This window comes from Dreissena polymorpha, chromosome 1, assembly GCF_020536995.1.
Source record: "Dreissena polymorpha isolate Duluth1 chromosome 1, UMN_Dpol_1.0, whole genome shotgun sequence".
NCBI lineage: Eukaryota > Metazoa > Mollusca > Bivalvia > Myida > Dreissenidae > Dreissena > Dreissena polymorpha.
Genome location: NC_068355.1, coordinates 77,448,023 through 77,465,064, shown reverse-complemented (window position 1 = coordinate 77,465,064; position 17,042 = coordinate 77,448,023). Strand labels below are relative to the sequence as shown.

Sequence of the window (17,042 nt, the reverse complement as noted above, 5' to 3'; positions counted from 1 at the left end):
GTTTATCAATTACAGAATAATTATTGATTTAATATAAAATGGCTCCTTTGTAATGTTTAAATGCTACAATTTTCAATCGACCAGTATTGACCAGTATAGACCAGTAATGACCAGTATTGACCGGTTTTAACCGGGTATTGACCGCTGGCCGGTCAATACTCAATTGACCGGTCAATATGCCAACCCTGGTCTAATCCCCAAAAGTTTACTTTCGCGATAGCACTGGGCATAGAACATAAAAAGGACATTATGCCCATTTAATGAAGAAAATGCATAAAAAATCTTACGTCATGTTTTCCGATGTTGTTTGAAATTGAAAATGCTTCAATGGTATCTGCTGATAGTTGCATGTTCGAACGTTAACAAACACATTCAAATAAGTCACAGAAGGTAGCAGATGTGTTTATATTTATAAGGGATGGCTGCAGCAACTGTTCACCGCAAGTTGTTAAAACAGTCACGACAGCGAAACATGTGCTGCTCACGCAGGAAGCCATTTTTTCTGGTTGCCTCGATCGAATTTTTGAGCCTCTGCAGTTATCGATTAAAAAGGTTACGAAACACTTAATTTGACTTTCGTATTCAGCGTCAAAATTGTCCCTGCAAGATTGCGTTTTTTTTCACAAATAAACAAAAAAAACGCATGCGCTATGGTTACAGAAGGACACAAAAATGAGTGCGAGCAAATCCGACGACCAACAAATCAATTTGGAGTGGCCTAAAAGATAAATTTGCATTTTTCAAAAAGAGATGAAGCCAATGCCAAGGAGGTGGCGCTCTGATTAGGAAGTGGCGCCAATGCACATTTATAGCTATTTTAAAGTGGCAAATTTTATGTAATGGTTTCTATTATGTTTACAGGACTAACCTTTTTTGTGAGTTGACTAATTCGGCACAATTGAGTCGCGTGTGTTTTTAATTAGAAAAGGTAGTTTTCTTATAATGTCTTGATGGATTTAACCGTTCGTCTTCGTAAGATAAAAACATTTAACATGTGTTATACAAAGAAGATATCGGGAAAAGACCGAGCTACCTTCATTGTTATGGAATTGATAGTGGGAAAAACAATCTATATGAGCCTAATTAAGGTTCGCTGATCATGGCCTTTTAGTAAATAAAGCATTTGAATTAAGGGACACAAATCATCGTTTCAAGAAGAAGTATTATCTTTTATTTATTTCGTTAATTATAAAACTGTATACAAATATAGCTGTCGATTAATTATTATTATAATGTTGAACATTAAGTTATTGTTTTTTGAGTACTATAAATATTTGTTGTATATCGTACAACACTAGTATGTTTTATTCATGTTTGTGACTTCTTAATTGAGTTTATCACTTATATATTTTAAGAAAAACATTGATGCCGTTAGCGATTTAATAGGGTGGATATTTTCTCGTAACACATGAAAACTCATTGAAATGCTTTTTAAAACACCACCATGCCACAACTTATAAAGGTTCTCCCGTTTTTAAATGGGTTGAGGGTGTATGTTTCTGATCATTTTTTTGATGAATTCATCTTCGCTGAATCGCACTACATTGCCCAATTTAAAAAAATAATTCGAAGTATGTTGAAAAACATATGAAAACTAATCACCTTGTAAAATTATCTATGAAATTTCAAAACATCCGTGCCTGAGCGCAACCTCGGAAGTTGCATTGGCGCATGTAGTAATGCATCTCAAAAAAGAGGTGGAGCGGGTGATTAACGACCGTGCTGTTACTGTGTACAAATGAATTCTATATTAGAAATGTTATTACTTGCATATTGTCTACTAACTTTATAACTTTATCTTTCAAATAGGCTTGATATGAACTAAACTTTCGATTCTGTTGTTATTTAATTAAGGATCTTTGATAATTTCGATCTGGACCACTTGCACGAACATAATATTCATATGTTGCAGAGTCGATGTTGATGCGAACATGGGGCGTCATCTACATGTCATACTCTGCATTCTGATTGTGCTCGGAGGCGTTCACGCGCTGCCTCAACCTAAGGTTACCGGTAAGAACAGTGGAGCCGCGTTTTGAAAAAAGTGGGCATAATAAATGTCCGTAAAGTGTCGTCCCAGATTAGCCTGTGCAGTTCGCACAGGCTTAAGAAGAGACATTTAAACGAAAAATGTCATAAAAGCGTTAAGTGTCGTCCCAGATTAGCCCGTGCGGACTTTACGCACATGCATTATGCCCAGTTTTTTTCAGAACGCGACTCATTGGTTGTGAGGTCCATGATTACCGTATTGGATAAATGCAAGTTTGTTGTATAAAGAGGCTCTAATAAGATGGGTTTAAGTTCTTCACACATATTGAAAAGACTATTACAATAAAAAATAACATTAAACGTAAATTTATTGAGAGTTTCTGGACAGATCAATAAACCTTTACTGCGCAATGTTGAATATACTTTGTTTCGATTGTAACAGAGTGTCGGTCCATGATGGACCTGGTGTTGGTGGTGGACGGCTCGGACAGTATCACGGCGGCCGATTACCAAAAACAACGAGAGGCGCTCACGGACCTCGCTAGGCATCTTCACCTGGGACCCAGGGAGGCACGCATGGGACTGGTAGTTTACAGCTCATCAATTGCTCAGGTAATACATATTCCTTTTTTATAAGAACAGCCATCACCAGTTTCCCTAGTACTCGTTCTCTCTCGTAGAAGTAGTATTACCATCACACCATTTAAACATCGTCAAAATCCCTTTCACAACCTACCCATCACGACTTGATAATTAATGACTACCTAAACGTGCACTATCATCCAATAGTTAATATATAAATAACATTAGACACATAGCAAAGACGGACTAAACACTATGTTCATACAAGCGGTCATTTACCACTGATGGCCAACATACTGTACATTTCAGAAAGTTCCTCTGACCGATGACAGAAACGTATTGCTTCACGAGACGACAAACCTGATCCATCCCCGGGACGGAACGAACACCGCCCTCGGCATAGCAACAATGAGACAATTGTTCAACGAGACGGGACGCCCCGAGTTACCATGGGTATGCATCGTGATCACGGACGGGCTGAGCAAAGACCCGCCCCTAACCAAGATGGAGGCCACGCTCGCTAAGGAGATGGGTACGTTATGGCATACATGTTTTTGATAATAGCAGACTGTACAATTTACTGATGATGATGATGATGATGATAATGATGATGATGATGATGATGATGATGATGATGATGATGGTGGTTGTGGTGATGGAGGTGGTATTGGTGGTGGTGGTGATGATGATGATGATAATGATGATGACGATTATGATGATGATGATGATGATGATGATGATGATGATGATGATGATGATGATGATGATGATGATGACGATGAGCATGATGATGATTTTATCTGGTGTTATCTGGTTTTATTCGGAATAACTATGCGCTTCAATCTTCACAACATTTTTTCAATCATTAAGTTTAAGTTTTCAACTCATCTTAATTAATATAATCGATGACAAACAAATCAATAACAGCTTCTGTTCGATTTTTTCAATCATTAAGTTTAAGTTTTCAATTCATCTTAATTAATATAATCGATGACAAACAAATCAATAACAGCTTCTGTTCGTTTTCTTGTTAACAGCCTTGACTGATCAGGTGTTACGATTATCTTATTAGCGGTCATCATTGTGGTTGATTTGATGACGATTTTGCCCCGCCACGTCGATCTGTTATTTAACTCGTCAGGCGGATCGCAGCCTTTATCTGGTTGAAACAAGCGCAAACACGTTCGGGCGTAGGTGGCGAACATTTCATAACTGATTGATGAATTAAAGCGTCTGCAGTAAGCGGTGAACAAACATTCAATAGTGTGATTATGTTGTTTCCATGATTATCTTTTTTTTAATTACACAATTGATTTCACCATTTGTGTCTTTGTTTCATTCACATCTTTAATACCGCAAGAGCAATATTTGTGGAACCTATAAATGGATAATCAAACAAAACAAATATTTACGTGGAGAATAATGACAAAATACCCTTATATTCAATGTCATTTAAAAAGCTTTACGCGTGTCTATTTTTGAAGCAAATATAAGTACATGTATTACCTGTAGCAAACAATGAGCGAAACATAGGATATCTAAGGAGCAACCACGTCTTGTTGTTCCCAATATAACCTAAACATATGTTGCATTTCATACATATCGCGATGTCACTGCATTTTCGCCATCTGTATACTAAGCCGAATTACGTATCGCATTTTTTTTGCGATTCAACTTAACCAGTAAAAAAATCCGACAGAGTTATAGAAGAGTCCGTTACTTACTTACCGTCGGTGTGGGATCCGAACACACGACCCGGAAAACTAGTCCGTCACTTTTCCAACTGACCAATTGATTTAGTCCATAATATAAATAGTCTATACCGCTTTCATTTTGCAATCCTGCAATCCGAAAGTCAAGTCACTTTCTCATTTCAAATAAGAAAAATTAAAAGTTTGAACCGGACTTAAGGTGTTGTCCAGGATAGGCCTGTGCAATACACACAGGCTAATCAAGAACGACACTTTCCGTCGAAAGAGAATTTTTTCTAGAATCTACCTCCTTTAATCATTTTTTTCCTTCAAAGCGGACAGTTTCTTCCTTAATAAGCCCTTGAGGACTGCACATGCACTGAGCCCAGTTGTAATAGACCAATTGTCATTTACATGTACCTCATAACGATTTGTTTTCTTTACTGTTTTTGCCTCCGTTTGTCTCAACAGTCTGAAATAACGTAGAGTGTCAACTACCGTGACGGAGAGGGTATATTTTGTGTAATATTGAATTCATTGTTTTCAAATTATGGGGCTGTCAAATGCTGAAGCTTACCGTCCAGTGCACTGCGGACTACTTTAACAACCAACCCACTTATTATATTAGTAGTACAACTTCTACGTACACGTTAGCATGTTATATAACTGAACGATGCGTTTGAGATGATTACGACCCATAAAGCATAACAAAGTGTGAATTATAATGTTTGTAAGTGTTTATATGGATGTGTATTACATTTCGACTTACCTTACGTTTTAAAAGTTTATGATATGCAATCTGTCAATTCCATGTTTGTAGGTGGAAAACGATTCATCATGACCATGTAATCTTCTCATGTTGGCCTTACGTTTGAAACAAACATGATATAAATATTAAATATTAGCAGAATAACATGCTTACGCTGATTTATACATACTTATTTGAGAGAAATACCTTATGTTTGACGTACTTGATAAAATAACATTTGCACGAAGAGATAGACGTAGAAACTGATTTAATGGAAATGTTGGACGCAGTTAACGAAAATGATCAGTAATTTAACGCACTGTCAATAATCTACGTCAAAAGAACCACAGCTTAAAGTTATTAAATGAAATTTTGATCTCTGAGTGACACCTTTCAGACCTCTCGATAATGCGTTGTACATGTTCAAATATGTCTGATGGCCGCCTGTTAATGAATGGCATGGTAGTAATAACGTCAAAAAATAAGAAAGGACAGACTACAGATCGGAATACAGAAATCTATCAAATAATATTCTTCTATGGGGCCGATAGTTCGAATTATTGGACTGGTGTCTATAAGATGGTTTTGAAAACGTAATTATTAACTGAATGAGTATACAATCATTGTCGCTCTATAATGAAACTGTCACGGAGTCTTAGGACCCACATAATATGTTGCAGTTGAATACGAACCATGCTCATTGAAGAAGATGTGCACATTCATCTTGCGGACTATTAAAAAACACTATCCAGAAACATTTCCGGGACAAAGTTGGCTTTAAATCCAATATCAGAGGGGGTAATCACGTGATAGTCAAGATGGCGACGTCCATACCGAGACAGTTATTTTTTCGCCGTTTTATACCCTTTATTACTTCTATTTATTTGTTCAATGATTCACTTTCCAGCCATATCAGTAAAAAGGTGATTTGCGTTTATTTCGTATTTAAATTCGGTATATATCTCGACTTTACTTCCCGCAAATTATCTTAGTGAAGCCCTAATTAGGTCATCCCGCTAAGAAATTTCGCACCGAGTAAAGTCGAAATACAGAGCAAATATTACTATGAAATAAAAGCCAGTAACTTTCAACCTAATATGGCTGGAAAGTGATTGGAATAAAAAATAATACAAGTAATAAAGGGTATAAAACGACGAAAAATACCTGGATGGACGTCGCCATCTTGTTTGTCACGCGAATACCCCCTCTGAATATATAACCCGCCATCATTCAAGTACTCGGTGACTTACGCGGATACTGAATGTCAGGCGCGGATATAGACCCAAGGTAAAACGATGTCAAACTATTCAGCGGAATGCTTTTATATCGCATGTGTTTAGAAACTTGTTTAAAAATTTAACGCAAACACGATACGTATAATTCGTAGGCCTAGGACGGCTTTTTTTTTTGACGTACAAGTTATTGACTATACCTTACATGCTTGTATTTACATAAAGTTTGATGTATACAGGTTATTCCATTTATGCCTAGTGGACGCTCCCATCCTTCTAAATCGGATAAATTTATTTCCAAAATTAGGGATGTCAAGTAAGTTTATTTTTATATTTCGAATATTTCTTACAGAAATTCCTTTAAGCAAACAGCGCAGACCCTGATGAGACGCCGCATCATGCGGTCTACGCTGTTTGCCAAGGCCTTTTTTTCTAGACGCTTGGCATAAATGGGTTAATAATGTTTAATATTTCAGATGGTACGTTTGCACATTGCGTCTGCTAAATTCATCTGTGAATATTTCAGGTATCAACATGTTCGCCGTCGGTATATCCCATTTTATAGCGGAGGATGAGCTCAAGAACATTGCCTCGACCCCGGAACAATTCATGATGCTGAAAACCTTCGATCAGCTGCTTACCTCGCTACAGAAGCTCATGAAAGTCGTCTGCCGTAAGTATTCAAATTCGTCTGCAGTAAGTGTTCAAATTCATCTGGCGCACGTATTTCCCGTCGTCTGTCGCCAGTATTTAAAATCCTTCACTGGTAATTTCCAAAGTCTTCTACAGTTACTATTCAAATTCTGCTGTCTCTAGCATTCAAATCTGCCTTCATTAACAAGCCTGCATTAGCAATTAATAAAATCGTCTGCCGTACTTTGACGATACCAAATGTGTGTCACCTTTTTCCTCTATTTATTAAAGTATTTGATTGTGCTAATATAACTGTTCTTTACTACAAGGTTTTACAAATAGTTCCTTTTCTGTGCGTTTACCCAAACTTGATAATTTAAAAGTTTGTGTTATATTTAGCAACTCACATTCCTAAAGAACAATAAATATTGATGAATAAAGAGTTTACGAGTTATTAAATCAAACTAATCGACAAAATACTAATGATTTATACGCATTGTTTCGTGTCGTATATTTCATGGAAAACATTGCCACCTACCTTTGAGCAAGTTATATTTTTGATAAAAACATCTTTCGTGATTAAACGACTTATTAAAATAACTTTTTGCATAATCGTGTACTTTTTTAAGAATTGTTATGATTACCTTAGGATCAAATGTGCCCTTCCTTTGCAGCCTGCCCTCCACCTCCGGTCGTTCCCTTCGGGTTTACAGACGACGGTCCACGCTCTATTGGGTCTGTGCGGACGTACGGGTGTGAACCCGGGTACCAGGCGATCGGAGACCCGACCATTACATGCACGCCGATGTCCATCTGGTCCCCACTGAAGTTTTCGTGTCTAGGTTCGTACTCGAAGAGTATGAACGTCAGTTAACGTCTGTACCAATACCGTTTATTGCGTGCGAACCACATTCTATTTTTTATGGAAATTCTCTTTAATTCATTTACATCAGTTAACTCTATCTTACTCTTTTCGCAGTTTTATTGGTTTTTATAAACGTTATTATATAATTAATGTGGATGTAGAAATGTGATGTTAAATATAGTAAACGCCCCTACTTAATGTATATAAGTAACTGCATTTTTATCATTAATTTCAATATGGTTATGTTATGAAAATTTAATTTATTGTTTGTTGTATCATTAGGACCTCAATGGACGTCATACTTTTCATAACGTAAACATAACGTTACTTTATCTTAGTCATTGATAACGCAATATATTATCTGATTGTAAAGAATTCTGACGTGTAGACAATAATAATTTACAAAGAGATACTCATCAATCATGGTCTGTTTCTTCACGTATCAGATGAATCATAATGTACCGCGAGAGAACAATAATATATTTCTTTGAACTAAAATAACTTTCATACGGGCGTAGCTTAATTTTAAATTATATTTACAAATATTTTGAGATTAATTATGGTATTTATTAAATTATCTTGTGTTAAGACCACACAGAAAACAAAAACCGGATATTACTTTAGGAAGATGTTTTCCTTCGTATACAGTATACTAACACGATTGTAATTTAGAATACATTTATTTGAAAGTTGTGTGACTGAATACAATGATATATGAATCTTAAATTGCATCGATCTTTTTATAGCATATACATTCTTAGTGGACTTAACCGTAGGGTAATTATAGCAAAATAAAATATGCTTATGCCATAACACGTATTTTAACAAGGCATCTTAAACAGTTTAGATTGAAAACTCTTTGAGCGCAATGTACCAATATGATAAACATATATTTATGTAATGCGTACTGATTTACAATACACACTGGACATTCACGCCCATGTGTAACCTTGATATATGACCTAACCTGTGTCAACAAGGCGTATGTGCGCTGGCTAGCAGTCGATGCACTGGCTAGCAGTCGATGCGCTGGCTAGCAGTCAATGCGCTGGCTAGCAGTCACTGCACTGGCTAGCAGTTGATGCGCTGGATAGCAGTCGATGCACTGGCTAGCAGTCGATGCGCTGGCTAGCAGTCAATACGCTGGCTAGCAGTCGATGCGCTGGCTAGCAGTTGATGCGCTGGCTAGCAGTCGATGCGCTGGCTAGCAGTCAATGCGCTGGCTAGCAGTTGATGCGCTGGCTAACAGTCGATACATTGGCTAGCAGTTAATGCGCTGGCTAGCAGTTGATGCGCTGGCTAGCAGTCGATGCACTGGCTAGCAGTTGATGCGCTGGCTAGCAGTCAATGCGCTGGCTAGCAGTCAATGCGCTGGCTTCAGTTGATGCGCTGGCTAGCAGTTGATGCGCTGGCTAGCAGTAAATGCGCCAGCCAGCAGTCAATGCGCTAGCTATCAGTCAATGCGCTGGCTAGCAGTCAATGCGCTGGCTAGCAGTCAATGCGCTGGCTAGCAGTTGATGCGCTGGCTAGCAGTCAATGCGCTGGCTGACAGTTGATGCGCTTGCTAACAGTCAATGCGCTGGCTAACAGTCAATGTGCTGGCTAGCAGTCAATGCGCTGACTAACAGTCAATGCACTGGCTAGCAGTCAATGCACTGGATAGCAGTTGATGCGCTGGCTAGCAGTTGATGCGCTGGCTTACAGTCAATGCGGTGGCTAGCAGTCAATGTACTGGCTAGCAGTAGATGCGCTGGCTAGCAGTTGATGCGCTGGCTAGCAGTCGATGCGCTGGCTAGCAGTCGATGCACTGGCTAGCAGTCGATGCGCTGGCTAGCAGTCAATGCGCTGGCTAGCAGTCAATGCGCTGGCTAACAGTCAATGCGCTGGCTAGCAGTTGATGCGCTGGCTAACAGTCGATACACTGGCTAGCAGTTGATGCGCTGGCTAACAGTCAATGCGCTGGCTAGCAGTCAATAATCTGGCAAGCAGTCAATGCGTTGGCTAACAGTCAATGCGCTGGCTAGCAGTCGATGCACTGGCTAGCAGTCGATGCACTGGCTAGCAGTCAATGCATTGGCTAGCAATCGATGCGCTGGCAAGCAGTCAATGCGCTGGATAGCAGTCAATTCACTGGCTAACAGTCGATGCGCTGGCTAGCAGTCAATGCGTCGGCTTGCAATCAATGCGCTGGCTAGCAGTCAATGCACTGGCTAGCAGTCAATGCGCTGGCTAGCAGTCAATGCGCTGGCTAACAGTCAATGCGCTGGCTAGTAGTCAATGGGCTGGCTAATAAACAATGTACTGGCTAGCAGTCAATGCGCTGGCTAGCAACCAATGCACTGACAAGCAGTCAATGCGCTGGCTAGCAGTTGATGCGCTGGCTAGCAGTCAATGCGCTGGCAACCAGTCAATGCACTGGCTAGCAGTCAATGCGCTGGCTAGCAGTCAAGGCGCTGGCTAACTGTCGATGCGCTGGCTAACAGTCAATGTGCTGGCTAACAGTCAATGCGCTAGCTGACAGTCAATGCGCTGGCTATCAGTCAATGCGCTGGCTAATAGTCGATGTGCTGGCTAACAGTCAATGCACTAGCTAACAGTCGATGCGCTGGCTAACAGTCAATGCGCTGGCTAGAAGTCAATGCGCTGGCTATCAGTCAATGCTCTGGCTAATAGTCAACGCACTGGCTAGCAGCCAATGCGCTAGCTTACAGTCACTGCGCTGGCTAACAGTTGATGCGCTGGCTATCAGTCAATGCGCTGGCTAGCAATCAATGCACTGGCTAGCAGTCAATGCGCTGGCTAGCAGTTGAGGCGCTGGCTAGCAGTCAATGCGCTGGCTAGCAGTCAATGCGCTGACTAACAGTCCATGCGCTGGCTAACAGTCAATGCACTCGCTAGCAGTCAATGCACTGGCTAGCAGTTGATGCGCTGGCTAGCAGTTGATGCGCTGGCTAACAGTCAATGCGCTGGCTAGCAGTTAATGCACTGGCTAGCAGTTGATGCGCTGGCTAGCAGTCAATGCGCTGGCTAGCAGTCAATGCACTGGCTAGTAGTTGATGTGCTGGCTAGCAGTTGATGCGCTTGCTAGCAGTTGATGAGCTGGCTTACAGTGAATGCGCTGGCTAACAGTCAATGCGCTAGCTTACAGTCAATGCGCTGTCAAACAGTCAATGCGCTCGCTATCAGTCAATGCACTGGCTAGCAGTATATGCGCTGGCTAGCAGTTAATGCGCTGCCTTACAGTCAATTCGCTGGCTAACAGTCAGTGCGCTGGCTAGCAGTCAATGCGCTGGCTAACAGTCAATACACTGGCTAGCAGTCAATGCGCTGGCTAACAGTCAATAGGCTGGCTATCAGTCAATGCGCTGGCTAACAGTCAATGCGCTGGCTAACAGTCAATGCACTGGCTAGCAGTCAATGTAAATGCTAGCAGTTCATGCGCTGTCTAGCAGTTGATGCGCTGGCTAACAGTCAATGCGCTGGCTAGCAGTCAATGCGCATGCTAACATTCAATGCGCTGGCTAACAGTCAATGCACTGGCTAGCAGTAAATGCGCTGGCTAACAGTTGATGCGCTGGCTAGCAGTCAATGCGCTGGCAAGCAGTCAATGCGCTGGCTAGCAGTTGATGCGCTGGCTAGCAGTCAATACACTGGCTGACAGTTGATGCGAGGGCTAACAGTCAATGCGCTGGCTAACAGTCAATGCACTGACTAACAGTCAATGCACTGGCTAGCAGTCAATGCACTGGCTAGCAGTTAATGCGCTGGCTAGCAGTTGATGCGCTGGCTAGCAGCTGATGCGCTGGCTAACAGTCAATGCGCTGGCTAGCAGTCAATGCACTGGCTAGCAGTTGATGCGCTGGCTAACAGTTGATGCGCTGGCTAGCAGTTGATGCGCTGGCTTACAGTCAATGCGCTGGCTAACAGTCAATGTGCTGGCTAGCAGTCAATGCGCTGGCTAGCAGTCAAAGCACTGGCTAGCAGTCAATGCGCTGGCTAGCAGTTGATGCGCTGGCTAGCAGTCTATGCACTGAAGTCAATGCACTGGCTAGCAGTTGATGCGCTGGCTAGCAGTTGATGCGCTAGCTTACAGTCAATGCGCTGGCTAGCAGTCAATGCGCTGGCTAGCAGTCAATGCGCTGGCTAGCAGTCAAAGCACTGGCTAGCAGTCAATGCGCTGGCTAGCATTTGATGCGCTGGCTAACAGTCGATACATTGGCTAGCAGTTAATGCGCTGGCTAGCAGTTGATGCGCTGGCTAGCAGTCGATGCACTGGCTAGCAGTTGATGCGCTGGCTAGCAGTCAATGCGCTGGCTAGCAGTCAATGCGCTGGCTTCAGTTGATGCGCTGGCTAGCAGTTGATGCGCTGGCTAGCAGTAAATGCGCCAGCCAGCAGTCAATGCGCTAGCTATCAGTCAATGCGCTGGCTAGCAGTCAATGCGCTGGCTAGCAGTCAATGCGCTGGCTAGCAGTTGATGCGCTGGCTAGCAGTCAATGCGCTGGCTGACAGTTGATGCGCTTGCTAACAGTCAATGCGCTGGCTAACAGTCAATGTGCTGGCTAGCAGTCAATGCGCTGACTAACAGTCAATGCACTGGCTAGCAGTCAATGCACTGGATAGCAGTTGATGCGCTGGCTAGCAGTTGATGCGCTGGCTTACAGTCAATGCGGTGGCTAGCAGTCAATGTACTGGCTAGCAGTAGATGCGCTGGCTAGCAGTTGATGCGCTGGCTAGCAGTCGATGCGCTGGCTAGCAGTCGATGCACTGGCTAGCAGTCGATGCGCTGGCTAGCAGTCAATGCGCTGGCTAGCAGTCAATGCGCTGGCTAACAGTCAATGCGCTGGCTAGCAGTTGATGCGCTGGCTAACAGTCGATACACTGGCTAGCAGTTGATGCGCTGGCTAACAGTCAATGCGCTGGCTAGCAGTCAATAATCTGGCAAGCAGTCAATGCGTTGGCTAACAGTCAATGCGCTGGCTAGCAGTCGATGCACTGGCTAGCAGTCGATGCACTGGCTAGCAGTCAATGCATTGGCTAGCAATCGATGCGCTGGCAAGCAGTCAATGCGCTGGATAGCAGTCAATTCGCTGGCTAACAGTCAATGCGCTGGCTAGCAGTCAATGCGTCGGCTTGCAATCAATGCGCTGGCTAGCAGTCAATGCACTGGCTAGCAGTCAATGCGCTGGCTAGCAGTCAATGCGCTGGCTAACAGTCAATGCGCTGGCTAGTAGTCAATGGGCTGGCTAATAAACAATGTACTGGCTAGCAGTCAATGCGCTGGCTAGCAACCAATGCACTGACAAGCAGTCAATGCGCTGGCTAGCAGTTGATGCGCTGGCTAGCAGTCAATGCGCTGGCAACCAGTCAATGCACTGGCTAGCAGTCAATGCGCTGGCTAGCAGTCAAGGCGCTGGCTAACTGTCGATGCGCTGGCTAACAGTCAATGTGCTGGCTAACAGTCAATGCGCTAGCTGACAGTCAATGCGCTGGCTATCAGTCAATGCGCTGGCTAATAGTCGATGTGCTGGCTAACAGTCAATGCACTAGCTAACAGTCGATGCGCTGGCTAACAGTCAATGCGCTGGCTAGAAGTCAATGCGCTGGCTATCAGTCAATGCGCTGGCTAATAGTCAACGCACTGGCTAGCAGCCAATGCGCTAGCTTACAGTCACTGCGCTGGCTAACAGTTGATGCGCTGGCTATCAGTCAATGCGCTGGCTAGCAATCAATGCACTGGCTAGCAGTCAATGCGCTGGCTAGCAGTTCAGGCGCTGGCTAGCAGTCAATGCGCTGGCTAGCAGTCAATGCGCTGACTAACAGTCCATGCGCTGGCTAACAGTCAATGCACTCGCTAGCAGTCAATGCACTGGCTAGCAGTTGATGCGCTGGCTAGCAGTTGATGAGCTGGCTTACAGTGAATGCGCTGGCTAACAGTCAATGCGCTAGCTTACAGTCAATGCGCTGTCAAACAGTCAATGCGCTCGCTATCAGTCAATGCACTGGCTAGCAGTATATGCGCTGGCTAGCAGTTAATGCGCTGCCTTACAGTCAATTCGCTGGCTAACAGTCAGTGCGCTGGCTAGCAGTCAATGCGCTGGCTAACAGTCCATGCACTGGCTAGCAGTCAATGCGCTGGCTAACAGTCAATAGGCTGGCTATCAGTCAATGCGCTGGCTAACAGTCAATGCGCTGGCTAACAGTCAATGCACTGGCTAGCAGTCAATGTAAATGCTAGCAGTTCATGCGCTGTCTAGCAGTTGATGCGCTGGCTAACAGTCAATGCGCTGGCTAGCAGTCAATGCGCATGCTAACATTCAATGCGCTGGCTAACAGTCAATGCACTGGCTAGCAGTAAATGCGCTGGCTAACAGTTGATGCGCTGGCTAGCAGTCAATGCGCTGGCAAGCAGTCAATGCGCTGGCTAGCAGTTGATGCGCTGGCTAGCAGTCAATACACTGGCTGACAGTTGATGCGAGGGCTAACAGTCAATGCGCTGGCTAACAGTCAATGCACTGACTAACAGTCAATGCACTGGCTAGCAGTCAATGCACTGGCTAGCAGTTAATGCGCTGGCTAGCAGTTGATGCGCTGGCTAGCAGCTGATGCGCTGGCTAACAGTCAATGCGCTGGCTAGCAGTCAATGCACTGGCTAGCAGTTGATGCGCTGGCTAACAGTTGATGCGCTGGCTAGCAGTTGATGCGCTGGCTTACAGTCAATGCGCTGGCTAACAGTCAATGCGCTGGCTAGCAGTCAATGCGCTGGCTAGCAGTCAAAGCACTGGCTAGCAGTCAATGCGCTGGCTAGCAGTTGATGCGCTGGCTAGCAGTCTATGCACTGGATAGCAGTCAATGCACTGGCTAGCAGTTGATGCGCTGGCTAGCAGTTGATGCGCTAGCTTACAGTCAATGCGCTGGCTAGCAGTCAATGCGCTGGCTAGCAGTCAATGCGCTGGCTAGCAGTCAAAGCACTGGCTAGCAGTCAATGCGCTGGCTAGCATTTGATGCGCTGGCTAGCAGTCTATGCACTGGATAGCAGTCAATGCACTGGATAACAGTCAATGCGCTAGCTTCCAATATCCTCAACAATAACTTAACCAAAAACAACTTTACAAATTACTGTATGAGATTAACTCTTTCTCCCAGCCTGCCCCGACCCGCCTGTAGAGTTCGGTAATGGCGTCGTTATACAGGGCCTTAACCTGCTTGGGTCGGTGCGAGAGTACAAGTGCCGAGATGGGTTCGCTTCCTCAGAGCCTTTAATCAGCACGTGTGTGGCCGGGCCCGAGGGTCCGTCCTGGACCACACCAATCGCCATGTGCTCAGGTATGTATCGGTAGATAATAGACGTATTGCTGAAATTATTTTGTATGCATATTAAATTAGACTTAACTAATGATGACAATTAGAACATTAAAGTGTAACATTTAATACAACTATAATTTAAAATCATGTTTTAATATTTATTCTAAATATTATAGTGCTATTAATTGATATATTAAATGAAGGTTTTTTTTTAAGTACGAACAAACTGCATACACTGAAATTATATCTCAATTAGTAGACGTGCACGATTATAAGTTTAATACTATAATACCTTAATCGCTATTTTTATATAATATATGTAAATGGTGTGAGATATTTTCAGTTGTATGTATGTTATAGCAAACATCCAAACATCTTCAGCTAATGCCATACACCTTCATGTGATAAGAATCGATAACTAATAGGCTCGGACTACTATTATAATTAAAGTGAAAATATATTTTTCGTTTTTATAACCGGCACGCGTACATACATCATGTTTTGAAAAACAATCAACATAACGACATTAAGAGGACACTTAATTAGTGGACTTTCTCCTTAGCTAGGAGTATGCAGTCTGAACAGACTGAAAGGGTAAGTGATTATTTGAATGCAAAAGACGATGTCCAATGTTTCAAATATATTATATCAAGATTTAAATCACAACCCAATGTCGCTTTGCATCAGGTACCCACAATAATCCCTTCGAGTAGGGGTAAGGGTAATAATACGCCAATAGCAAAGAATGTGCACCGTACGATTGTCTATTTCACTATTTCGAGAGTCCCTTTAATTAACGAAATAATAATATTGATAGGTAGCTCTTTAATTATCTTGACCATAGATTCAGCGGCCGCAAGCACGAGGCAATCTCTTGCACAACGGTTACATTACATTCACCTCTGTGTTGGGCTCAGAACGGACTATTGTTATGAAAGCGTCTCATTCATGTCATGATCATACCAAGCGTTCATCATTGAGGTTACAGTATACTAAACAATTTCTTGCACGACGGTTATATTGCATTCACTGCATTAAAGAAAGCCATCTCATACCATGATATCATATATCAGTCTTAATTCATTAATATGATTATAGGTGCTACCTAATTTACGGGCAAAAGCTTTTTAAGTTTTTTTGATAACCATGTATTATTAATAAATATATGGACATGATTATGTTCAAAATATGATAATTGTTGCAATAATTTAGTAATGCATCCAAAAAAATCAATCTTAAAACGAGTTACATGTTCCAAGCTTGAAGATCTAGCATCTTATATATTTTTTTGTTTTCTAGCCACAGGAATTTATAGCTGGTTCGGTGTTTGTGGTATAGTGGATGGGGTGTCTGCTAACTGGCTTAGTCACTGGGAGGTCTCTGTATTGATCCTTTAAGTGGGAGCATTCTTTAGATAACCCTAAAGACATACTATGGCGTTCCATTTGGGTTGAAAGTCAAGAAGACCTACACGTTAAAAAGAGAAATGTAAGTCGAAGTACAATAAGTACGTCGACATGAATATAAAATACACTTCAAAGTATATATACATGTTTGTACTTCTACGTACACATTTTCTGAACAGCCAATCAAAACACTAAGCTCTTGAGCCGCTTTTCCTTCAGATTTATTCATAATAAATGTTTAAAACTTTAGTTGAGGACAAAATGAATAAAAATATCAGAATGGCAAAATAACGTCACATAGAAGTTTCAAGTATTTAATGCATTGAAATAGATTATATACAAATTTGAAGAAGATTCAATTGTTACCTTTTTAAAATTAAAATTGTTCAGCATATTGTGTGTCTGAAATGATCATGCGGGGCGGAGTATCACGACCGTCCAGCGCATTACTGTGTTGGAAATTCCCAACGGTAACCAGTTACCAAGCATTAATGGGATAAATAATGTATTATAAACTCCCCGTTGGTGGTATTTTGTGATAACCATAACTTGCATAAGTCAGAGGTTAATTCCGCCACGCCAGGTCAATAAAT

At 42.4% G+C, this 17,042-nt stretch overlaps 2 protein-coding genes across 4 annotated transcripts in view; one reads left to right on the top strand and one right to left on the bottom strand.

Moving 5' to 3' along the window:
* Window positions 1-17,042, bottom strand: part of LOC127836334 (uncharacterized) — a 493,739-nt gene that overhangs the window by 191,005 nt on the left and 285,692 nt on the right. The window lies entirely within an intron of this gene.
* LOC127836467 (sushi, von Willebrand factor type A, EGF and pentraxin domain-containing protein 1-like) overlaps window positions 1-17,042 on the top strand; it is a 67,281-nt gene that overhangs the window by 5,063 nt on the left and 45,176 nt on the right. The window contains exons 2-7 of the mRNA XM_052363119.1: window positions 1,913-2,013; window positions 2,432-2,601; window positions 2,881-3,103; window positions 6,769-6,915; window positions 7,550-7,717; window positions 14,885-15,064. Coding sequence (XP_052219079.1) covers window positions 1,932-2,013; window positions 2,432-2,601; window positions 2,881-3,103; window positions 6,769-6,915; window positions 7,550-7,717; window positions 14,885-15,064 — 970 coding nt within the window. The 5' untranslated portion in view covers window positions 1,913-1,931. The remainder of the gene's footprint in view (window positions 1-1,912; window positions 2,014-2,431; window positions 2,602-2,880; window positions 3,104-6,768; window positions 6,916-7,549; window positions 7,718-14,884; window positions 15,065-17,042) is intronic.